At 39.1% G+C, this 26995-nt stretch overlaps 1 protein-coding gene across 1 annotated transcript in view; it reads right to left on the reverse strand.

Moving 5' to 3' along the window:
- Positions 1 to 26995, reverse strand: part of PARP8 (poly(ADP-ribose) polymerase family member 8) — a 1481732-nt gene that overhangs the window by 516384 nt on the left and 938353 nt on the right. The window contains exon 15 of the mRNA XM_044077685.1: positions 15811 to 15903. Within this exon, the coding sequence (XP_043933620.1) occupies positions 15811 to 15903 (93 nt within the window). The remainder of the gene's footprint in view (positions 1 to 15810; positions 15904 to 26995) is intronic.

Here is a 26995-nt window from a genome sequence, read left to right on the forward strand (position 1 = left end):
TAAATTACTTGCACACACACACAAAAAAACTTTCTACAGCATTTTCTTTGTAAAAGTCTTACTCTTAAACCTCATGTCCCCCATACACTTTATAATGTCAATAAATTAATACATTGTCAGGGTCTACTGATTTCTGTAAAGAGTTTATATAGATCCACACATGGCTTTTAAAATTATCATCATGGCTGACCAGGCTGAGTAAAGTGATTATCTTATTGACTATGAAAGCAAATGTACTTGAATGTTATTTCTGAAACACCCAGTTTACATAAAGTTTATTTAAAACACATTACAAAGAAACTGTGCTTGAGTACAGTTCAGCTGAGGAACAGATATACTTTCATTAAAATGGAATGCCATTAAAAGCTGCCTTTTAAGACACTGGTTTTCAAACAATTCAGATATATTGTTTTGTTTACCTTAAAGAGCTTGGGGCTGCATATTAAAGACCACATATTGCAAAGGGGTTGCAAAGGTGTGAATTATACAGTTCTTAGCCTGGGTCTGGAAGTATAATGCATCTTTGTGTCTGCTTTGCAATTTGCAAGACTGAGTTGGTTTCACTGAGAAAGTATATATCCACACAGGCCCGGAACAGTTTGTCCCAAGGTTGACTTTCTTTGTTAGCACTTAGCAGTAAGATAAAAAAGCATATTAGCAGTTTGCTGCATTTGCTGCACTTTGGTATACTGAATGCAATTGCACAGTGTGAAGACACTTCAGCTTAAATGAATAATATCTGGATTATAGGTTAGGTGCAATCATTTTTCAAATGATTGATGTATATACTGTTGCTATGAGGTAAGTCAGCACAGCTGTGAAAAGTATGTCACTCCATTCCCTATTGCAATATTATTAGCTTATCATGTTTTATATGTAACATAGGTAATTTATTCCTCAAGGGCAAGAGGTACTTTTTTGTAGATAAAACAATTAAATAAAAAGTTGTTTGCTAGCAACAACCTCTTCATTAGTTACAGATCTTTTTAATGTGGAATTATTTAGATGACTTACTTCTGCAGAGATTGTGCATATTTACTGATACTGGTGGATTGAAGATGTTTGAGTAGACTTTTATGATGGAAATGTTCTTAACTGGGTAGTTTTTTCATTACTGGTTCATGCATTTTGTTTCATTGCTTACTGGAAAAATGTTCAAACAATAAATTTAAAACGCGCTCTAACAAGTGTGTTGTATTATACAAGTAATATAATTTAATAAAGTCAGGAAGGTGTATCAAAGAACACATGTATGTTTCTGTCATGTGCTATTATTTCAAAACAACCCAAAAGTAATCTTCATCCGCCACTGGCCAGATGCTGCATTTTTCTTTGGATGTGGGTTTCAATGCTGTTTCAAGGGCAGAGAAGTTTTGAAGCTAAGTCTATTTTCAGTGTGAAACTGTATTGCTTTGTATAGCAGATGTCTGTTAGTGTTTGTTTGTGCTATAAAATGTAAAATACAATTCAAATCATTGTAGAAGTAAAGCAGTATGCATATTAGTGTTTATGGTAAATGGGGCTTAATAGCCAGGTAATGGAACATTGGAATGGCTACAGGGGGACACTGGGGCCATATTTTGGTTTTGTTCTTCAGTTTGCACCTGAAAGTTGGTATCCCACAATGCAGTTGGTGTGGGCGGGGTTACGTAATTATGCACGCACATTTTATGTTAATCAGCGTACAGATTTGTACCTATTTTTCATGTGCCTTGTCCAGATTTTTGAAGTTTCCGGGTTGAGAGGTATGACTATACATACCTTTGCAAGCTATGCACATGCTCTGTTTCTTAATGATGTTAATGCAAGATCTTGTAAAACACTTTTCTCTCATGTATGTATACTTACCTACATTTTGTATTTCTTTTCATATCCTTCTGATAAAGGGGCAACTAATCAGACTAATCAGACCAAATAGACAAGTATTGGATGATGATACCTTTTGAGCTAAAATCACCAAATTGTGTGATTTATTCACAAATTGCAGCTATTTAGATGATTAGGGCGAACTCAGTGACTAGGTGACATTGCAAAGAACAATAAGTTTTGATCCACTTTTATATCAATCTAATGTTAAGGATGTCAAGGCTACCCCTAAAAATCATGAAAATCTATCACAAGCACTTGTTTTTCCCTACAATAAGGAAGTTGGTTTACTGAAAAAAGTGATCAACACCCACTGGGACACCATTTTTGGGGCTTTTGGGTTACTGGACAAGCTAAGTACACAACCTAGTTTTGTGTTTAAAAAGAGTAGAAACTTGAAAACTACTTTGGAAAGTAAATACACTAAGGGTAACATTTCCATAAAAACGTAGGAATGAAAAGTTGTGGAGCATGCAAATAATGCAGATGTATTTTTTGTGGGACACACTTTACTGTCCCTGGATACGCTAAACAAATTTCAGTAAAAGGGAGTTATGATTGTAACACAAAAGGTGTGGTATACATTGCTTTCTGTTCCTCCTGTCCAGCATTTTATTTTCAGAAGCCAGAAAGTCCTTTGAAAACAAAAATATACCAAAACACTTATGCTATATGTAAGAAAAACACTTGTAATGCCCTTTATAAGCATTCTGTTCAATGTAAGAAATTAAAAAAACTTGCATTCATTATACTTGAAAAGGTAATTCGCCCCATTAGAGGGGGGTGACTGGGAATCACTGGTGGAAAAAAGTGAGCTATTTTGGCAATTGTTGAATACTGGGGTTTCACCATGAATCAATTTAATTTCTATCAAGACTATTTTAAAAGCTAAGGCCGAATATTTGTGATTTTCTGTGAATTAATGTTTTAAAGAATCAACATTAAAGACACCTTTTTTAAATTTGGGTAATGGTTATTTTAATTTATTAAATTGTTGACGTATTAAAATATTTAAAAGTTAGAAATATTTAAAAAGGAACTTATATTAAATTGATTTTTTGTTGACAAATTGTATAATGGATTTAGATAAATGTCTAGTGCTACTCACCTTTTGATTTATTACTTTTTGTGTCTACGTGGTGTATCCCTTTAAATATTTTTTTCACTCTGATGAAGTTCCATTTAAAATTGAAACAAAAGTGTTTGATTGATTAAAACATTTCTTTGTGGCATACGGTGTGGCATTCATTTTGTTTTTTTAGTAGATAATAGTATGCCGTTTGTAGTTTTGGTTATCCTTCTATTATGTAACTGTACTTCACGTATATGTCAAAACTAGTGTTAAATGTGGAATGTCTCTGTCCCAGGTCTCCTCTGAAAAGTGATTTTATCCCAGTCCCTATAGATAAATAAATAGATAGACAGATAAACAGATAAATATAGATCAGCAGATACTCAGCCTGAAAGGGCCTTGAAAGCCAGAAACAAGGACAGCAAAAATACAGGTACTACATCTATATATGCTAGTGATAACACCATAGTACTGTGCTACAGGCTGTAAAAAAAATCTGAAAATACAACTTTAGTCAAAAATGCCAAACACTATAGATAAATATTTGTCACATAAATCAAGCACTCAGTAACAAAATTACAAACTGTGTAGCTAGCACAGAATGACCTTCTACAAAAATCATTAGGCCCATAACATATGTGTGAGTGCAATATAAAGAGAATTAACCTATGCTGAAGCAATGTTCTTACTCTTCAAACATGTAATGTTACAATGAGTGTAGTCATCCAACTATACTATGAGCATAAATAAGAGCATTGCTGCAGGAATTTAAAATATGAATGTGAGGGCACCAGGAAGTGTATGGTCAGTTACAGCAATGGGTGCCCTGTAGGACAAATTAAACAACTCCTGCTGTACCTCTATATTGGACATCTAGCTTATGATGTTTAGCAAAGCTCTGAATTGCCATGGAAGCAATTTGACCAGACATAGTTTTGAAGAAAGAGGAAAAAATGCCATCTGCTGTCCATTAGAAGAAAGTTATATACCCTATTCAAATTCCTGTACTTGTCAAAATACTACATAATTCAGCCAATTACCTCAAAGGGTCAGTTTACCGAACAGTTGACTTTGCCCTTCCTTTTATCAAAGAAAAATTCATATATCAACCTGCCTAATGCATTTGGTTATCTTACTGTAATGTTGAATGATTGCTGAATATCCGTGGAATGCAAAAAAACTTTATCCATATTTTCTTGTTCAGGGATGGACGTATGCAGTTGGATTAAACACACTTTTGTAGGCATAAATGAGGAGTTTATCCTTAATAATACTCTGTCCTTTTGAAAAATGTATATGGGTTCATACATTAAGGTCTGCAGCTCAGAAGTTGTTCTGGCAAAGGTAGCTGAAACTAAGAAAAGAATTCTGGAAGAAAGGCATAACGAGACTTTGCCTTCTCACATTTCTTTGGCAGGAGATCTTTGTAGCATGCTGGTGGGAACTGGACACTTCTAGAAACTTCTAAATGCTGTGTATGGACAGGCTTGGGAAAATATTGTTAACTAAGGTTCAAGTGTGGATATGTTCCTGGGACCATGCCTTATTACAGGTGCAGCCTAATACGAGTAGCAACTGGCATACAAAAAAGTAGTACCACATCAGGATAAAGACCACTTCCTGGAGTGGCTATCACTACTCTCTGACCAGCTTACCTGCCACAATCCACATCGCCACCACTTAAGCTGGGGGGGGGGGCTGGTGAACATGGCCAGTAGGGTAAAACTGGATAAGAGAATTATTAATGTTCATAGAGTTACTGTATCATCGAAGGAAAACATTTTTTCTAATGAGTTTAACAGATTTGCAATTATTAGGAAAAGAGCTTCCCAGGGTGATACCCAAGGTAACATCAGGGATCTATTCAGGTGTAAGGTAACATTAGGGATATGTTCAGGTATAAGGTAACAATAGGGGCCTGTTCAGCTGTAAGATAACATTAGGGATCAGGTCAGGTGTAAAGTAACATTAGGGATCTGTTCAGGTGTAAGGTGACAATAGGGACCTGTTCAGGTGTAAGGTAACATTAGGGATCTGTTCAGGTGTAAGGTAACAATAGGGATCTGTTCAGGTGTAAGGTAACAATAGGGACCTGTTCAGGTGTAAGGTAACATTAGGGATCAGTTCAGGTGTAAGGTAACATTAGGGATCTGTTCAGGTGTAAGGTAACAATAGGTTAATTCAGCTGTAAGGTAACATAGCAAGACATTGTCCCGTTCGATTCTCAGCTAGAGCGTCTTCTGTGTGGAGGCATACATGAATGGGGCGTGCCTTCGTTGAAGGTTGTGCGTCAGGGCTGGTAACCCGGTACGTAAAAAATCCACTACCAATCATTAATGGACTGGAGTTCCGCTGTGGCGAGCCCTAACTGGGAAAAGCCGAAAGACACAAACAAACAAACAAGGTAACATTAGGGATCTGTTCAGGTGTAAGGATCTCAAGTCTTAGTCAGGTGCCACCAGAAGCCTTAGATACCTGAAATGAGGGCTCCTCTTCAGATATTGCTGTTCACTTAACTGAGGAAGGTAGATAACATTATCTTAAATCAGTATTAAATTGGGTAGTTACATAATCTAGAATCTGAGCTTGTAGACAATGAAAACATCTAGTCAGCTTACAAATGTATGATGTTCTGGCATTTGTTTCTTAAGCTTCTTAATGATTTGTAATAGTTATTGAGAAGAAAAATTATTTTTTTTCTGGTGGAGGGAGGTTGTTATTGGCTCTACAAGAATTAGAGGAGACCAAGTATAGAAAAGCGTATATTAACTTGTATCTATAAATAAAATAACAGCACTGGTCATCACTGCTTGTGTTTGAGGAAAACAAGAACACTATAGGAGAACAGGTGATTCTGATGAAATGCAAAATATCAAATTTTAGATAATCCCAAATTTTGGTCAAAATTAGGGAGATGTCGTTGTCATGTCAGATTGTATCTTCCCTCTTCAGAGTGTCTGCCAGGTCATTCTACTGACCTGGAATGTGCCTGAAATATAAGATTGGTCTGCCTAGCTTACTCCCAAATAACAGCTAATCCACAGAGGTAAAGCAGTGGACACCTTCCTCTTTTTAATATACACACTTCTTTGCCACAATCTGTAAAATATGCAGCTAAACTGAAAAGCTAAAATATCGACATGAAAAGCTACAATCTATTTGACACTGACATGTTGTTTCGTTACAGATGGAGATCTTGGCCTTGGTCCCTTTGAGTGGGATACCAAGTATAATCCTAGAAGACTGTTGCTAAACTGGGATCTGATGTTGAGGAAATAACAACAACAAATGATCCTTGGTTGTCAGCAGTGTGATTGTGCTTTCATTGTAATGCGCTGACCAATGCAAGAATTATTGGGAGACTGTATTCAAGAAACATTCTGATTTCAAGAGTATGAAAGATGCAACCAGCTTTTATGAGGGTGGATGTAGAAATGCAACTCAGAACTACTATCAGAATTCTAATGTAAACTTTTTTATTAAGAAGTATAGCAAAACGTGCCAAAGTTATTTGCATCATGTCTTGTGGTAGAGAATTCAGAAAAGATTTTGTATGCAGACCCATCACTAGGGAATAAGCTGCCTTGCATTTATTTTTCTATAGAGACATAACTACACTTAATAATGAGACTGCACCTTACTTGCAGTCTTGACAAATGCAGTGATCTTCCTCTTAATGGTACCAACTTGGATTCTCACGTACGATTATTCCATCTAATTCATCATTTTTGACAGCAGCGAGTGACTGATAGCTAATAACCCTTCTGGTTACAGAAACGGATGTTTGAGTTTCTTTCCACATGTCAATTTTATTTTCCTTCTCCCTGTGAAAGGAACTGGGAGTAGCAGTCTTATTTAATCACCTAAGTGTTGAAAGATGTACTACAGGTGAGTCAGCCCAAGGTTTTTAAATAAAGTATATCATTTCCTGAATACTACAGCACCTATCAGGTTAATTTGAGTGGGATTTGATGCAGAGAATTATCATAACTAACTTGAGAAATGCATGTCAAAAACTTACCTCGAGAGCGAAGCTTTTAAGGTGAATCTTAGCATCCATGTCCACAAAACACAATAAAGGGATATGATTAATGACACAATCATAACTCTTAGTAGTACATAGAGCTTTATCCGCTACATTTACTACCGGCTACAGAAAGAAACAGTAGTGTTTTACCAGCTTTCAATGCCATTGTAAGCAGATAAAATACTTAGCTCTAGCAAACACACAGCAGGTAGTAACGTAGTAAGCTTCTGTAGAACTAATAGCTTTAAAAGCTATCAAGCACTTTGTTCTGACACACTTTCTGATTATAAGTATGGCAGACTGAAGTTCAAACAAAGTTTAAAATCTGTTTTGCCTTTTACCACTGTTCTTCACTAGCCAGAACTATTCACTGTTAGTCCTGTTGCACAAGACCTGATCTTAACAGTACTTAGCTATGCTTAGCAACATTTTATTAAGCACCACTATATGCTGTCAAGATTGGGTCTTGCACTAGGGATGTACTTAATGAAGCAGGCATGTGACTACGGAGAAGCAGTGATAGCAGGTGTGTGAGTTTGTGCGTGCTTGCAGAGGTATGAGTGGTCTTGGGTGAGAGTGTGTGTGTGTGTGTGTGTGTGTGTGTGTGTGTGTGTGTGTGTGTGTATGTGCGCGCACGTGTGCATCTTCATAAATGTCTGAATGTTTACATGTCTGGGTATAGGTGTATGACAAGTGGCTGCCATACCTCTAAACTCATCTGAACTAATGAGCAAAGCTTGTTATACTGGGGAGACACTAGCCACCAAGGATGTTTAAATATTACTATAAGCAAGTAACAAAGGGCAATGCAGGTATAAGAGGGAAAATCAAGGATATTCTGTGGAATCAGGGACTGTGGGATGTTCTGTGGTATCAGGGACTGTGGGATGTTCTACGGAATCAGGACTGTGGAGAGGTATGGAGGTATATCCATGTGGGGTGCTGCCATGCCTCTCAGCGGCCATGCACATGACTTCTGGACAAAGCTGGGAGGGACACCAGACTATACCAGGAAGACTTTTTAACTATTGCTCCATGTCATGTAAAAAGTTAATAGAGCAACAGGTCTTTCATTATGATGCATTTTCTGAACAATAAAAATAATAATATCTGCCTTTATTGAATAATAACAATAGCATGTGATTTATGAAGGGAAGCCAAAAATAATATGTAGTATCAGGAATGCTCTGCAAACTCAGAGATGGATGAGAAGTGTGTGTGTGTGTGCATGTGTGCATGTGTGTATGTGTATGTGTATGTGTGTGTGTGCGTGTGTGTGTGCGTGTGTGTGTGTGTGTGTGTGTGTGTGTGTGTGTGTGTGTGTGCTCACGTGCCCATGTGTATGTTTAAATATGTGCAAGTGTGTGGGAGAATGACTGGTGACACAATCATAATTCTTAGTAGGACACATGCCTTCAGGGATGCCTGTGTCAGCATGATGCATGGGCCACCAGAGGTGATTACCACAGGAAAGTGCTTATTAGCACTTTTAGTAACATCGCACAATTCAGTGAAATGCAGTTTAGCCAATGATAAGGTCTTTCCTCCCTGTGACTAAACATATCTCTCAATCACACTCCCTCACTTATGAAACAGACCCTTTTGGCTATAGCAGTTTGCGCATGCGGTGTAGTTTCTTATGAATCCCTGCCAATGATTAATTTATGCCCTGAATGCCTGTAATATAATGATATTTTCCAATTCATTCTAACTAGGAAAAAAATACCCTAAGACTAGAAACCAAATGTAATCAGTTCTAGTAATTTTCTAGATTAAGATACACCCACTATTGACAGTGACTATAAATAAGTACCTTCTGGGTAACAGTGAAAAACCAGAAGTTTAAGCCATTCAACTTAAATGGGGTAAAGGAAAATGTACAAATACAGTTTTAAGGCCAGTTTTGAGTTAATATGCTTAAAGTTCAGTTTCTTTGTACTGCCTAAGTGGCCAAGGTAGTGGTTGAAAAGAGTCTTTGGACCAGTTCATTTACTCAGTTAACATACAAATAAATAAGTATATAAATAAATAATCTGAGGCCATAGTGGTGCAGCGGTTAGCATTGTCGCCTCACAGCAAGCAGTTCTCCGGGTTGATTCTCGGCTGGAGCGCCTTCTGTGTGGAGTCTGCATGTCCTCCCCATGGTCGAGTGACATTTAAAGACATGCAGGTAGGTGCATGCATAAATGGGTGTCGAGCTGGCACCTTGGCACTGTAAAAAATCCACTCCCAATCATTAGCAGACTGGAGTTCTGCTATGGCGACCCCTAACTGGGAAAAGCTGAAAGACCTTAGTATAAATAAATAATCCATTTGTAGCTATGACTAAGAAAACTTACCAACTTTCTCTACTCTTCCTGTCCTGGATCCTCACTGATACAATATGCAGATGATTCTACACTTATCACTATTGCTGAATCACCAACTCAACTAAAATCAGACACACAGTCCTCTTTTAACTCTGTAGAAAACTGGCTATCTGAAAACCAACTTATCCTTAATACAAAGAAAACCAAATTACTACTCTTTCTCCCTAAAAACCTTAACCACATAAAGTGTTCCTTCTCCATACTTTCACAAAATAATACTCAAATACAGGTGGACACCAGTACAAAACTCTTAGGTGTTACTATTGATGATAGACTAACCTTTGATTTACACATCAATAACTGTAACCGAAAAACACATCTCAAGCTAGGTCTCCTCTATAGAAACAAAAAATATCTTACCAAAACAGCAAAACTAACCCTTTCAAATGCCTACCTCTTACCCACTTTACTTTATAGCTCCCAAATTCTCACCAGCCTCAACACTGGACTACTAAACAAGTTAGAAACAACTTATAACAGGATTGCCAGATTTGCTGCCCAAAATTCTTACAAGTCCCATCACTGTCTCTCACTAAAAGAACTAAATTGGCTAGAATTACCTAACCTGCTTTGGTATAATCAGTTTCAGATTATTCATTCCATTCTCTACAAACCCTCTTTCTGTCCAACGATCTCATCTCTAATCTCTCATTACCTACCCACTTGATTACTCCGCAGTTCCGAACAAGGCCTACTAAAAATCTACAAACCAAGGACCAAAATGGATCACCTAGTCTATAGCTTTAACTCTTCCAAGGCCTGGAATAGCCTACCACTGGATATAAGATCCCTTGAACATCCCAATCAATTCAAAACTGCTGCAAAAAAATACCTTCATGAAAAATAGACTTGCCAGTGTAATTATCCCCTGTAAACACTCCCCTATAACATTTTACTTCTCTTCTCTCTTCCTTTCCTTCAATAAACTAACTTACTACTTTATCTTCTCCTCTTGGTACATCACTGTACAAACATAACTAGTAAAATATTTCAGCTATGTAACTATTGCACTATTATGTATATAATATGTAATTATGAATGTATCCCTCTGATGAATGTATTTCTATATATTTAATTTGCCACAGTTTAATGTATGACACTGTAATGCAATAATGTGTGGTACTGATGAATGTCATGTGTGGCACTGTAATGCAGTAATCTGTGGTACTGATGAATGTATTTCTATATGTATTCAATATGTAAAATTTATATTTTCTGTTGGAGCTTTTCTCCTCGGGCCTCCGCTGAAAATGAGCATTTGTAGCCCAGTCGGACAAACCCAGTCAACAAATATAAAATAAATTACTAAGCTAGCAAGACTTTCATCTTTGAAATATCTATTACAAGTTTGAAAGAAAGAGGATGTTCCTAATATTTTGGCTAAGTCAGGACTACAAACAAGTAAAGAAAAGCAAATGGTTGTACTGCAAAAACATTAAAGAATACAAAGGTATTCTATGTGTTTTCTGTAATGGCCAAGAAATGGATTAAGTGTAACTATGCTGACTTGACACATAGAATTGTATATATTGTACTGCCTAGTAAAATTCAGACTGTGGTGTCTTAGTTTAAAATTACTTTGTCATGAAACTAGAAACAAGTTTTTCATCTGAATATAGAATCATTTTCATGAAACTGGAAATTAGTGTAATATTAAAAGATCTGACATTCATACCTCTCAACTGCTATAATTTATATATATACTTTCAGGCGTGGGTTATTGCTATAATAGTTCTGTTCCCCTACTTGAATAAGCCATTTGCTTTGAAAGGTAAACACAATTTATGGGGAGAAAAGTTTGAAAACTGATGAATGTGCCATTAATTTCCTTGAGCATATTATGCATATTTGTCACTTTAGATTAATTTTATGTATCTTACTTGTACTGTAAACTAAACAGTGTACAGCAGTTAGAAGACAGGCTAACACTGCAATATCTAGAAATTGAAACTGAACTTCCTGCACAAGTTTATCATAAAGAAAGATGTCAGCTGAGTGTACAGAGAGCAGTTTATGCTGACTGCTTGTGTAATCACAGAAAACAATGCAGTTCTAAGCTGAGAAAGAAAGGAGGGGTCATGCTGATGTTTGTACATCTTGTGCAGGGCAAGAGGGAAAGTGAGAACTACCTAGTGACAGAAAGGAACACATGACAAGAGCATTTTAAGAGGGTGCTTTGGACTGTGAAACTGTTTTATGGAAATTAACTGGTAACAACTGAGAATATAATTGCTTCAGATCATCAATGGAATACCTCACTGCATACATATTTAGCATATTATATAAGCAAGAAGAATTAGATGAAGTTTATGTGAGTCCCATGAATGAAACTTAACTCCATCAGATTCTAATAATAAACATCTACGGCTGGCCTTAGGTGAAATGGCACCCTAGGCAAAAGGCTCTGTGGCACCCCCCACACTGTCCACTGCATCCCCCTGTGCACATCACCATGGAGTCCCCTGGCCCTCTCCCATCTTCCTATCCTGGCCTACACATACTATCCAGGTGACTTTTTTTCCTTTTCTCTTAGCTTTCTGAAGTCTTCATTTTTCCTGTATTCCTCATTCAGTACATCCTAACTACACAAGACCGCACTCTAATGACTATTGACTAAATAACTGCATTAAGCTAGAGGTCTGGGGGTTCTAGATGCATTGAGGTGTTTTTCAGAGTTTTTTTAAACAAACTTTTCATCCAGTGATGGCCTAAACAAAAATCATGATTAATGACAGTAATTCAGAGTTACATCCTTTTTTAACATCTCTCTGATGAAAACTGCACTGTAATAACTGAAGAGAAAATAACTGCATTAAGCCAGGGACCGGGGGGTGGGGGTGTCACTCAACCATCGGAAGTCATTAGTCAGCAAATTTGGCCGGAATGTGGTCAGGTTTTGGGTAGTGCATCACAAAAGGAAGTTTGTTTCCTTTTTCAAAGTACTGTCAGTTGCTTTATGTTCAGCCTAACCACTGTTCAACATGTTTTGATGGACGATTTACTTGTTGACCAAGTAATATGTGGACCAGTAATTTATATAATCATCTATTTTGCCCCTCTGCAAATAAAAATATATAAAAAGTTTACCCTTTTTTTTTCAGTACTGTGCATTTCTAGCTGTAACACACACACACACACACACACACACACACACACACACACACACACACATATATATATATATATATATATACATGCACACACATATGTGTATACTTTCCTTGATCCTGCCTCATATTTTGCCATGTCACATGCAAAGTTGTTGATTTTCTGGTAAATTACTGATTACAACCAGTCAAGAATGCCAGCCACTAGCATTTCATACTTTTTTTCAGAAAATTCATGTTGATACAAAACCTGTTGTTATCCTATCATTTTAGGCGAAACAGATAGTCACAGAGTAGTATTTAACATTTGTTTCTGGTGTGGGGCATTAGTTCTCCCCACACCTCAATATGTTTGACTTTGTCCTGATCCTTCAGCAAAGAAGTTGAGTGTTGTGCTGTGCTTCCCACTACCAATATCTGCCAGCAACTTTAAAAAAAAAATCTCACTACTGGCCCGAAGAGAGAAACCTTACCTTCTCTCTTTTCACTATGCCACACCCTCAAGCACCATTCACTTTACATCTGAACACTGCAGGCTTTCTGGTTTGTATTGCCCATCAAGACAAAACCTATAAATGTTCAAGTGTAATGTGACCAGAGTGGTCATAATAACTGCTGTACTTTCCACCCTAGGGCACATGCCACACTGCAAGCATATTTTCTTTTACCAGACGTACCTTAGGATATGTTTTATATACATATATATATATATATATATATATATATATATATATATAGAGAGAGAGAGAGAGACACGGAGGGGGGGGGGGATTTCATGTTTCATTACTTTGAAAGCAAATAAATGTGAAAAAGTGGGCAAGAAGAGTAGCACCCTATGCAGCAGGGGTACCTTGGGATATGTTTTTTATATGTATATATATATATATATATATATATATATATATATATATATATATAGATATATAAAATAGAGAGAAAGAGATAGGGAGAAAGTTCATGTTTCATTACTTTAAAAACAAATAAATGTGAAAAAGTGGGCAAGAAGAGTAGCACCCTATGCAGCAGGGGTACCTTGGGATATGTTTTTTATGTGTATATATATATATATATATATATATATATATATATAAAATAGAGAGAAAGAGATAGGGAGAAATTTCATGTTTCATTACTTTAAAAACAAATAAATGTGAAAAAGTGGGCAAGAAGAGTAGCACCCTATGCAGCCGCCTAGCTGGCCTATTCATAAGACTGGCTCTGTCAACAGCGCTTTGCCATTTTCACTTAAAAATTAAGAATACAAGTATTTTTTCCAGGGGGCAAATTTATACTAATTCAAATATTGTAAAATACTATGTAAAAAGAAACTTCCTCAGTCTCACTGCTTACTGATCTCACAATGACACACACTGACTTCATGATCACTCACTCAAACACACACACACCTTAACCCACTGATCTGTCACTTAGACACACAGACACACTGTTCTCACATTCCGTTTAACACAAACTAAATCTACCTGAACAACCACACACACACACACAGACATGCACACGCATGATGAAAGATCTTATATTCAGAAACACACACATACGCAAACACACTTTCACAAGCAAATTGTATACTCACGTACATTCCTGCACATGATCTGGTACTCATCCACAAATATTTATTTATTTTTTAACATTTGTTTACAGGGAAAGTCTAACTGGTCTGGGACATTGCCCATTTTCAGCAGAGGCCCTGGGAGAAGTGCTCCAGATTCATCTCTTTGGAAAGTGGGAGGAAACCAAAGCATGGGGAGAAAACCCATGCAAACATGGGGAGGAAATGTGGACTGCACACAGAAGGCACCCCAGCTGCGAACTGAACCAGAGAACCTCTTGCTGTGAGGTGACAATGTTAACCACTACACCACTGTACTGCCCAGTCTTAACACCCACCAGTCTTGCACTCACACAAAGGCTTGTGCCAAAACTGAGGCTGATGAAACATTCTGACAATTCTTACTTTGACAGACAATTCTCACTTTGACAGAGGTACTCTTTCAATAGAATGAATAAAACCCAATAGATAATTAACATGTTTCTTAATCACGGTATAAGTTAATTTATGTCCTTGCTTGTTAGTTGACATGGCAGCTTTATGCCCTTATTGCCCATATCAGCTGTTTAGCAATTTACTTTGTCCAATATGTTTTTATTTATTTAACATTTGTTAATCAGAAAATTCTGACTTGGAAAGAAGCCAATTTTCAGCAGACACCCAGGGAGAAATGCTTCAGATGCATGTCTTTGTAACATGGGAGGAATCTGGAGCACCTGGAGGAAACCCACACGAACACAAGGAGAACATGTAGTACCTCTCAACCTCTTAGAGCAAAAAATCTGGACAAAGCCTAAAATGATGGGGGGACAAATAGAGACAGATTTTAAATATTGTTCTTACAAACTTAGAAAGTTGATATTATAATAGGGTTTGCATTAGCATGAATTTTCTAAAGGATGTGGAGTCAAACTCAAATGTTTGTCATTATTTACTGACTTAAATCCTCAGCTATTTGCCAGAAAAGTACAGTGTTTAGGAGGAACACACCAAAAATATGAGGCAAAAATAAGGACATTCTGTATAGTTGAGAGGTATGAGTCTGACTCTGCACAGAAGGCACCCCAGCCAAGAATCAAACCAGAACTTCTTGCTGTTAGGCAACAACACATCTGCTGCACCACTGTGCCATACTTCATGATAGCAATTTTTCTTTTATGTTGATAGGCAGTATCAATGAAGTCATGATTTATTACAGAAAATACTTACTTTGTACTAATACGATGGACTTCAATTTGGTTATAATTTTGTTAAACTAAGGCACAGAGAATGAAAAATAAAGCTGGTCTTAAACTGTAGATGTTATAGCTGCAAACCCCTCAGTCCCTTGACATTAGAAGTCCCAGTGCTGGCCTTTAAAATCTTTAAAGACACAGCAGAGGACAGGAAAATTACATATTTATTTGCTTATTTTCTGGAACATAACACATTTATATACTTGACCTCACAGGAAAATGTAAAAACAATAACGTTTTATAGGCTCAGTTAATTTAACAACACGCATAGCCTAAAAAGATATAACTGTATCAAGACAATCAGTAAATATGGGATGAGTAACCATAAGTCTGAAGCTAAAAATCAGTGCTGTGCCAAAATAACATCATTTGATAATTGACAGATTTTGTCCATAATGTAAAAGTGGAATCACATTACAGCACGACTATAAAAGCTTTTTGAAAGCTTAGTTTAGATGCATTACATTCAGTAAACACAATCTAGATCTTGCATAAAATATCAACTTTTAAAATGAAATAAGTGCAATGTTTCTCAATTTTTTTCTTTCGTTTTTTACATATTCTCACCTGCGCTCCTGTAGCAATACCATTTGCAGCTTCATTCATAACACCCAGTGTTTGGAAGGCAAATACACACAATTCCCGTTCACATACAGCAGGCTAAGAAAGAAAAAAATGTAGGTTAATACATTTGTGTTTCATTCTTTTCACAAGTCATTCTATTTACTGTTAAGTTATACATTTAATGAAGTACATTTGGAATGCAGTGTAATCAGGGCAATCATAGTACTGAAGAAAAATCAGTGCAGACTCTGAAACAGTTCTCTAATTTAATCCATGTAAGTCAGTCAAACACGTTCTAGACGTTTATCTTTTAGACTCAAAGAATACATGTCAAATGCTTACATCTTTGATGCTCACCTATTGCTACACAGACTGCTTAGAATTACCCATGTAAACAATCGCTTTTTCTAATTAATCTACAATAATATGCTGCTCACAACTGTATCACACTCATTGTTAAACTATACACACAGCTGCCCCTCCTTAAATGAATTGCCTGCCCTCTATTTGTCCATCTCAAATTATAAAACACTTTTATTTTAAATATCTTTCTTGTTTACAAAAAGCATACAAAACATCTGTAAGACAAATAGGCAGGGAAAGCTAGAAAAAGAATATTCACATTAAAGATTATGTATAATCTGTATAATCCTAATAGATATATCTCATAAGCAAACTATATTCAATTTCCTTTTATATCAGAAAACTTTTGAAATAATGCAGAAAATGGGCATTCTCATACCAGACAATGCACTATTCCTTCATAACAGAAATCTTACTATGTACAAATTGACATTTTCTGACATTGAGTAACAGATTACTTCCATCTGTAGGTAATGCATTTTTTCACTACTGTTAACACAAGTCAAAACAGAAAACAATGGCTCTTAGAAACCCCACTAAACATTTAACAAAACTTAAGATATTTGAGCTTGCAAGAAGGTATCCCAAATGTGGGAAAAGTCCTAGCATTTTCTTAGTTAAGGCTACATCAAAAATGAGCCCCAGTGCAAAAAGTATCTGTAACATTAGTAACAGGAAGATAAACGCATTTTGGTCATAGCTTCATAGGATACTAGACGAATAATGGGCAATATGTCATAAGACCATTTTCAGCTTAACCCAGGACACCCAACATCAACAGTTGCCTTCTGCCTCACAATGGGGCACACTGAATTGTGCATACACCCCTACATAACACCTTGGATTGCCAGTTGGCTCACAGACAAGACCCAGGAAGTTAGGATTGGTGAAACCACCTCCACAAAGGTTCCCTAACGACTCTGTGCTAGGCCTGCTCCTCATTGTCATCTACTTCTCGGTGGTCAAGACTATTGTCAAGGGCCTTCAGCTGATCATGTTCTCAGATGACTGCTAATTAGGAGCTGTCAAAGATTCCCTCCATGACACCAACATCTTGCAAGATGGCCTAACACAGATAAATGACTGGTACCAAAGTCACGGCTTAAAATTTAATGCCAAGAAATGCATTACAGTACCTTTTGGGAAATTGGCTACCCAGGAAAATTATGTCATTGATCAGAAACCCTTAATAGCTGAACCAGTAGTCAGAGATCTGGGAACATATTCAGACAGTAAACTGGCCTTTGACCAACACATGGCCAAGGTAGTAAAAAAAATCATTCTATGTCATGCAACTTACAAGTAAGGGCATGGCATCCAGGTCCAGGAAAGTCATAGTACCACTTTACTTAACCCTTATCAGACCCATCATTGAGTATAATTCCCCCTTTGTCATATACCTGACCAGATATATGCAACAACTGTAATGACCGCAAATGTTCTTTACCATGAGAATCCAGGGCAAGAACACATTGTCCTATGCATCATCACCATCAGCATCATCTCCCTTTTTCCCATTTTTTCTACATGAGGTCGGGGTATCATGTTAACTGTAACCAACTCTCTCGATTCAGTGCCACAGTTTTTAGGCACTGCCATTCAACTCCACTTATTTCCTCCTCTTCTTGGAGTGCTAGAGCCCTGAGTAATTCCTTCAACTCCTTGAACTGTTGTACTTTCTTTCCAGTCAACTTCCATGTCTTCAGCTTGGTCTCTGTTGATCTTATAGCCTTCTCCTTAGAGTCTTCTCTGACCACTGCTTGCAACTGATTGTGGAACTAATGGCTTGTGCTGTGGGCCAACTGTTTCACTGGGGATGACTTTGCAAGCATGGATTCTACCCCAGTGCCTTTTCCGTACTAGAAGGACGTCTGCCTGACTTGCATGTTGGCTACTCGTGTATGTGATCTTGTGACTGTCGCTCTTTCTAAACCATGTTGGCTACTATAAAGTCATTTACCAGACAAAAGTCTAGAATGGCTTCTCCTTCTTTATTCCTATTGTCCCACCCATGTGGACCCAGGTAGTCCTCACATCCTGTTCTGATGTGCACTCAAGTCACCCATTATCAACACCAGTTCATGTTGTCCTGTTTTATCTAGTAGGCCAGGTCCTGCAACTGCACTCTTTTCCTCACTATGACAACCCTGCTGTGGGGCACAGTCTGAGATTATGAATTCACTGCACTGGAGTCTGATTGCCATGGGTATGTCATTAATTCTGATGATATCCCTCACTGCCTTCTGAAGCCTCTCTCTCATCACAATTCCTACACCATTTCTAGCCTGTTCTGAATAGAGTCTGGATCCCAAGGTAAGTGGCTTTGCTGCATTGCCCTTCCATCTCATCTCCTGGATACACAGGATGTCCAGCCTCCTCCATATCATCATGACATCCACTTCCAAGCTGTATCCTGTCAGTGAACCTACATTAAGCATAGCAATTCTCAGTTCATGTTTGGTAGGTTGGTTGATTTTACTGTCTGTGATCTGTGTTCTCCTATCTTGAGGATACTGCGCACCATAGTAGATGCCCAAAGCAGTTGGTCTGCACATCTCTGCCTTCTATAGGGCACCATGTACAGTCTGTGCTGCTTCCCACAGATCCATTCATTGTTGAGTTTGAGAGGGAAACACTTAGCATGTTTTTTGGATGTGGGAGAAACCCCACAGAGACACAGGGAGAATGTGCAAACTCCAAGCAGGCATTAGTTGGAGGTCAGGATTGAACCTTGTACCTTGTACTTGTGCATTGGAGGCAAAGACCTTAACCATTATGCAAAATGGTCTCTGCGCTATAGAGATCACCTTAAATACTTGGTTTCTTACAGACTATTAAGATGTGATCTATGCGTGGCATACAAGACATCCTTGAAGCTATCGCTGATAGATCTTTTGCACATCTGCAAAATGAACAGCATCAGAACTACTGCATCAAAGATTTAAATTTGTTTGTAACATAATAGAACATGTTGGTAAGGCAGATATGTGTCTCAGAGGATCCCCATTCTCTGGAATAGGCTTCTCATCCACGTGAAGAAGAGCCCATCCCTAATCCTATACAAGTGTAACCCTGACCAATGGATGGAAAATCAGAAATTCATTTGAGGTCTGGCCCCTTGTCTTTGATAGACACAGGCATACAGTAAATTATGTCCAAACTAACATACTTTCTCCATATAATCTTTAAAAATGTCCTAACATACTCCCTACTAATAGAAATGCCCCAGATATAAAGGGATGCTTTTGGGTTGCACAGCTAGGCTTATAGAGGACCTAGTGGTCGTTAGCCTAGTATACACTTATGAACCTATGAATCAATAAGGAGAATTTGTAAGTGCCCATCCAATACTTAGTTAAGTGTTAATGTGGTTAGGGTACTACTTTGCTTAATATGCATGGGTAGATTATTCCATACGTGAGCAACATGCTGAGACAAGAAGCTGTCACCTGAGCATGTTCCATTAATTTATTAATGGAGATTATGATCCTCTGTACCTGTGCTCAGGAAACATTACTTCTATGAAAACTAAGAAAATGTATGAGAGTGAGGTCTGTCATGGTCTGGAAGGCCGAGCATAGATTGCCATGGAGAATTCTACAGGAAACTAAACACAGAGAGTGGGAGGCTAAATGATTAGGATAAATAAGGGATTTAAGGGTTTTGACTTTTTTTAGGGTTGGCATAATGTTTAAGGTATTTATTTCACAGAAACGAGGTACAGGGTTTGATTCTCACCTTTGAAGGAAAAGTGACTAGGCTTATAAATGGTCTGCAAGGGCAGTTAGCCTAGTACTTGCTTATAAACTGTGAACTATGGCTAGAAACTGCTGGGCTCACTCCAGTTAAGAAACATGTTTTAATAGGTACATGCCAAAAGAAGTGTTATATTCAATAATGGGGCAGATAAGAGACAAGTATAGTCAACATAAACTTCCTTGGCCCTAAGTGAGATTCCATTGTTTATTAATTTGGCCAAACAGAATTATTTTCTATCCTCATTGGCACCATGATGATCTAAAGATAGGAAGGTGCCAAATTAATTTAAGTAGCATATACATGCCAGGAGAAATACATTTGTCTCCATTATTAGCTCACCGATAACGATACAGATGTTTAACTACACCATGATAGTCCTTAAAACAGAGAATGCAATACCAATGCTGAGACATTGCTAATTCTGTGAACTCCAGTTATACCCTCACTTTGGAATGGAGTCCATTCCTGTCATGGTATTAGAAGGCCAAACCTTTTGGAGAAATTAAATTCAAGGAAATAAGGAATATAGTTTAAATGTTTCTGTAGAAAGATCTGGAATTAATTCTATACTGGGAAATTATGTAAGCCTGGATATAAACTCATGTAATTAGGGTGATGCCAGTTCACTCCATGATATAAGCAGAACATTCTACCCTAAAGAGTATTGAAGCAGCTCTTAACTTAATACTTTAACAAGTAAGGGGCAATTGTTTGTTTTGCAAATCTACACCCACTAACTCTTAGAGCCAATCATTGCAGCCACTATTTATTAATTTCCCTTGCTGAAACAAGAAGGCATCTGTATACAGGCTGTAATTCAGTCTGCCATTGGAGAGATTTTTTAGTCACTCCTTTCCCCCTCCTTTGTGTATGCCTGCAGTTACATAAAAGAAAGGCAACACACAGCAGCCTGTAGGCAAAAAGTACAGTTTTGTACCTAACATAAATGTAGATGTTTGAGTGTAGACACTGCTGCAGTCATTACACTTGGGTTATCCTGCCATCAGGCGGTTCCCCAGCCGGCCTGAGTTCCAAAGTCTTGGTCCGGCGTCAGTTGCTGTCGCCTCCTCCCTGACGTCAGTGCGACAGGGGTATATAAGATGCAGCCGACGCCATTTTCTTCAGTTTTTCATATGTCCCAGATGTCAGGTGCCCCCAAATAGGTAGGCAATTCAAATTGCTAATAAAACATACATAAGAAATGCAAACAACATACTTTCAGCTACTAGCAAATACTCCCCATAGGTAGTAAAAGGTAGAGGAACTAGGTATGTACTAGCCAGTAAGAGGGGAAGAAGGGAAGGTAACTTGGACTGCAGCAGTGTCTACACTCGAACATCTACATTTATGGTAGGTACAAAACTGTACTATGTTCATCGTGTGACACTGCTGCAGTCATTACACTTGGGTAGAATCCCAAAGCTGAGGTAGGGTGGTTGGTTCTATAAGGTATTAGGGGTGGCTATAAGGCTCTGCAGCACTGCAGAGGCGAAGCCAGCTCTGGATTTAGAGTATAGAGGCAGATGGTAATGCTTGGTGAAGGTATGCACAGAACTCCATGTTGCTGCTTCCAAAATATCCTTAGTAGGTACTCCTCTGAGGTAGGCAGTTGAAGTGGCTGTTGCCCTGATGGAGTGAGATCTAATGCTGTTAGGCACAGGTTTTCCATGGTGCGTATAGCAGAAACGTATGCAATGTCCTATCCATTTAGAAATAGTCTGTTTTGAAATAGCTTTTCCCTGTGCTGCTGCAGCATATGCTACCAATAATTGCTCAGATTTTCTGAAAGCTTTGGTTTTGTCCAAGTAGAAGCATAACTGCCTGTGAATGTCCAATGAATGCAGTAGTCTTTCACCTTTAATCTGTGGTTTTGGATAAAAAGTAGGCAAGTGAATGGTTTGGTTTAGAGACACACTTGAAACCACCTTAGGCATAAACGTAGGGTTAGTTCTTAAGGACACCCTGTCCTGGTGGAAAATGAGGAAAGGTTCCACTGCCATTAGTGCCTGTAATTCTGAAACTCTTCTTGCAAACGTTATTGCCAGGAGCAGAGCAGTTTTCCAAGAAATGTATTTTAATTCTGCCGTGCTAGCGGGTTCAAAAGGAGGTAAAGTTAATTTTTCCAAAACAAAGTTGAGGTCCCAAGTTGGAGTAGGTGCTCTACGGGGCGGTCTTATGTTTTTAGCCCCTCTGAGGTACTGTTTTAGCAAGGATTAGAGAAAATTGGTAGATCCATGTTGTAATGTGCAGAGATGGCAGAGGCGTGGATCTTGATGGATGAAAAGGAGAGGCCTTTGTCCAGCATCTCAGTCAAATATTGTAGTATCTGAGGAATGTTTGGCACAATAGGATCAAGGCTGTGAGCCTGGTTCCAGGCACAGAATCTCTTCCATTTATCTGAGTAGGCTTTCCTAGTACTAGGCCTTCTGGCCTCCAGAATGACATCCATAACTGCTTTCAAGAGAGGCATTGCTTGCGTGGCTAGGGAATCTTCCATGCAGCTAGGTTTAGTGTCTTTAGCTGGCTGTGGAGTAACTGATTGTTGTGCTGTGACAGCAGATGTCGTATCTGAGGCAAAATCCAGGGTGGTCCTTGTGCTAAGTTTTTTAAGATTGGGTACCAGTGCTGGTGTGGCCAGTCTGGTGCAATCAGGATCATTTTTGGCTCTTCTTGCCTGGCTTTTATGAGTACCTTTGGGAGAAGACGCAGTGGTGGAAAAGCATATACTTGTAGGTTTGTCCAGCTGAATGAGAGGTCATCCACTTTCCATGCTTGCGGATGGTAACTCCTTGTGCAGAATTTCTTTAGCTGGCAATTCATTCGGGAGGCAAACAGATCTATGTCCGGGCTCCACCATTTCTTTGTTATCATTCTGGATATTTGAGGATTCAATTCCCATTCATGGGGATCCATGATATTTCTGCTTAAGTCATCTGCCAGTGTGTTTTTCTCTCCTGACAGGAATTGTGCTTGTAGATGAACTTGATAGTTTATAGCTGTGTTCCACAAGGTCATGGCTTGTCTGCAGAGGGGGTAGGAGTGAGTGCCCCCTTGCTTGTTTATGTACCACATAACTGTGGTGTTGTCTGTCTTTAGTAGTAGTTGTCCTGGATGCAACAGATCCTTGAAGGCTATAAGGGCATTTTGTACAGCTAGCATCTCTTTTTGATTGATGTGAAGATGCCTTTGTTCTGTGGACCACTTGCCCTGAATACATTTTCCTGCCATGTGTGCTCCCCAGGCGTAATCCGATGCATCTGTTGTCAGTGTTTGCCTGGCTGTGGGTTGAGTGAAAGGCTGTCCCTTGTTGAGGTGACAAGCTTGAGCCCACCATCGAAACTCCTGTTGAAGGCAAGGTATTAGTGGTATAACTGTTTCCAAACTTTGACAGTGTTGAGACCATGCATTCTTTAGGTACCATTGTAGTTTCCTCATATGCAGTCTGGCATATGGAATTAGTAGTATGCAAGATGCCATGAAGCCCAAGGCCTGCATATTTTTTCTTGCAGGGAGTTGGGTCTTTGTTGCCATCAATTGAAAGTATTGTGTCAGTTGTCCTTGCTTGTCTGGCGTGAGAAAAGCCATCTATGCCATTGTGTTCAAGCTGGCACCCTGGAATATTATCTCTTGTGAGGGCACTAGTTTTGATTTCTTTTCATTTACTGTGTACCCCAGGCAACTTAATAACTTTTTTACAAATGCCAGATGCTGTAGAAGAATGTCCTTGCTCTCTGCTTGAATCAGGCAGTCGTCCAGGTATGGGTAAATTTGAATTCCTTTCTGTCTGCAAAATGCAATTACTGGTGCCAGGCACTTTGTGAAGACCCTGGGCGCAGTAGATAATCCAAAGGGCAGTGCAGAGAATTGATGGTGCATTGGACCAGCTAAGAACCTGAGGTATCTTCTGCAGTTTTGTCTGATAGGGACATGCAGGTATGCCTCCTTGAGGTCCAAAGTCACGAGCCAAGCTTGCTTGCCCAGCACGGGAAGAAGCTGCTGTAATGTCAACATTTTGAATTTCGGAACATCCAGGTAAGTGTTTAGTGAAGAAAGATCCAGAATGGGCCTCCAGGCTTTGTCTTTTCTGGGAACCAGAAAGAGTCTTGAGTAAAATCCTTGCCCTTGTTCCTGTGGTAGTACCTTTTAAATAGCTCCTATGTTCATGAGTGCCGTAATTTGTTTTGGGGCCTCTGCCCATTGATTTAGTAGCAGATTTGGCATTCCTTTTAATCTTGGCAGAGTGTGAAAGTGGAACCTGTAACCTTTTGAAATAATATTGAGAACCCATTTGTCTTGGGTGATCATATGCCAATTGTTTTAAAAAAATGCCAGTTTTCCTCCCAAAGAGGCTGCCAAGAGTGAGTTGTTTGGCAGCTGGAGTGGGAAGTCATTGGGGCTGTTTTTTATATGGTAGGTGCCTGTCTTCCCCTTCTTTCTGGCCTGATGCACCCCATTGTCGAGGCCTGTAAGGACCTTGTGGTTGACCTCTACCTCTTGGCTGTCTGTATCTGCCCCTTTGAGGTCTGTCATTAACTGGAAAGGACCAATTCTTTGTTGGCCAGTTTCTACTAAATCGAGGAGGCTGAACCTGTAAGAAATCCTTCACTGTTTGCATAGATTTTGCCTTATCCTCCATTTTTTTTAATACCTCTTCTGCCTTAACTCCAAATAAAACATCCTGCTGTAAAGGTGCATCCAGTAATTTAGCTTTAACATGATCTGGTAACGTATGTTCTTTTAACCATGCATGTCTTCTAATGACAGAGCCTGTAACTGCTGCTCTGCATGAAGCCTCTAAAGAATCAAAACCACATTGCAAAGTATGCTTTCCCACTTGTTTAGCAGCATGCAATAAAGCCTGCATTTCTTTAAAATTAGGAGGATCTGTATCTGGAAGCATTTTTTGTTTCAACTGAGACATCAAAAATTGCTGATATTTTATCATGTGAAACTGGCAATTTAAGGCTTTCATTGCTAAAGTTGCAGACGTATATACTTTCTTTCCTCATCTGTCTAGTGCTCTGTAATCTCTGTCAGAGGGAACTGGGTTCTTTGCTGATGAGGCCTTAACCCCTTTGGGTCCCTGAGAAATAGTTTCAGGATCAGCAACAGGACTTTTATACAGAAATTTGTGTGAGTCAGGGACTCTGTAATATCTGTCCGGTTTAAGTGGAGCTGGAGGTAAGGAATCAGGATTTAAGCTGGATTCACTGTACACACCATCCACAATATCTAGCACTGGCGGAATAGCCAGGGTCTATGTTGAGGTAATAACAGGAAGTCTCTGAGCCTTTTCTTGGATTCTGAATAATCCTGGCCTTCCCAATGGAAATGCTCCCTCATGGTACGTAAGGTTTCCCCAAAGGAGTAGTCCTCAGGCGGAGAGGCTGATGGAATAGATTCCTCAGCATCAGAATCCTCATAAGGGGGTAAAGAATATCCCAGGTCTGAGGATGAATCTGAGGAAATGGACCCCTGGTCGGATGAATCATAATCTGCATCCTGTCTAGGCCTTTTATCAGGTGGGGGATGGGAACCCCTGATCAGAGTGATTAGGTCTTCGGCCATTTTGAGCATTTGTTTCTTAGGCATGGAGGCCTGTCCTGGAGAATGCTGTACTTGTTTCTTAGTTTTTAAAGGAGGCTTTGACTTAGAAGAGGGTTTAATGCTTAGCTGAGTAGGTCTGAAGAAACCCTCTGAAGTTGCAGGTAGCTCAGGTACTCCGAATCCTTCTGCAGGATCGGTTTCGATCTGCTGAAAAGCTAGTGCATCCGAAGGCCCAGCCATCTCCACGTGGGGGTCGGGGGTGGCCTGTGGTTCTGCAGAAGCGGCCGTCAGGGGCTGCAAAGGCGCCTCACTGAAAACCAAAGAACTGGTGACTGGCCTAGAAGAGGCTTCGTCGTCAGTTTTGGGCCTCGGATGCCTGTCCTTGTCTTTGCGCTTTTTATGAATACCGGTCGTCGGAAGTTCTGACGGCATGGTATAATTAAATTTTCTGCCAAAGTAATGTTGGGCAAAATCAAACCGACATTTAATAGTGCGCTTATTAAACCTAGCACAAAACCGACAACCAGTAACGTTGTGGTCTGGGCCTAGGCATGGGATACAATAAGAATGGAAATCCTTATGAGGTATTTGCTTCCCACAAGAAATACAGTTATTAACTTTTACTGACATCGGTCTGAGGCAAGAAAAAGTTTCCCCAATGGGGTACTTAGCTTTGTAGAAGACTTCGGTTCTGGATTCGGAATGAAAATCTCAGGAGTGGGCCGACCGGCACTTGCGAACTGCTTTTGCTTCGGGCACCGTGCGGCAAGAAAGACTGAAGAAAATGGCATCGGCTGCATCTTATATACCCCTGTCGCACTGACGTCAGGGAGGAGGCGACAGCAGCTGACGCCGGACTAAGACTTTGGAACTCAGGCCAGCTGGGGAACCGCCTGACGGCAGGATAACCCAAGTGTAATGACTGCAGCAGTGTCACACGGTGAACATCACCAAAGTAGAATATGCAAGTGAGTGAAGTAACCTATCAGAGGGCCCAGTCTTCCTTGCAGACATGTACCAACATCTGACCTGGCTTTCATCAGGAATCATCAGTGAAGATTGCAACTGATGCATGTGCTCCCTGACCTTGTTCCCAGAGACAGGTGAGCAGACGTTACCTTATTACTCTTCTTCTTCCTCCCTATCAGTTCCACCAGCTCCCAAAATACTATATGAACCTGCAGCTCAGGGTCATAGTCAGGGCTTTAGCTTTCCGCATCACAGAGCTGGCCAACAAGCATATTTATCTGTATTTGTAGTTTATATGCGATTTAATGTCTTAAGCAGATAATTTTATATTCTCTCTAAACTGAATATCACTGTATAAGATATGATGTTCTTCATCCAATCAATGCTGAATTTTATATGACTGTGGTGTCTGGTCTGTCAGAAATACCTTTAGTCATGCATGCATGCATTTATTCATTCTTTCATTCATTCTCCAGTGGTCATTTGTCCTCCTGAGGGCTATGGGGGAGTTAAAGCCTATTCTGGCACTCCATTGGTATTAAACTAATCA

This window comes from Protopterus annectens, chromosome 1.part1 (assembly GCF_019279795.1).
Source record: "Protopterus annectens isolate FY-2018-M chromosome 1.part1, PAN1.0, whole genome shotgun sequence".
Classification (NCBI taxonomy): Eukaryota; Metazoa; Chordata; order Ceratodontiformes; family Protopteridae; genus Protopterus; species Protopterus annectens.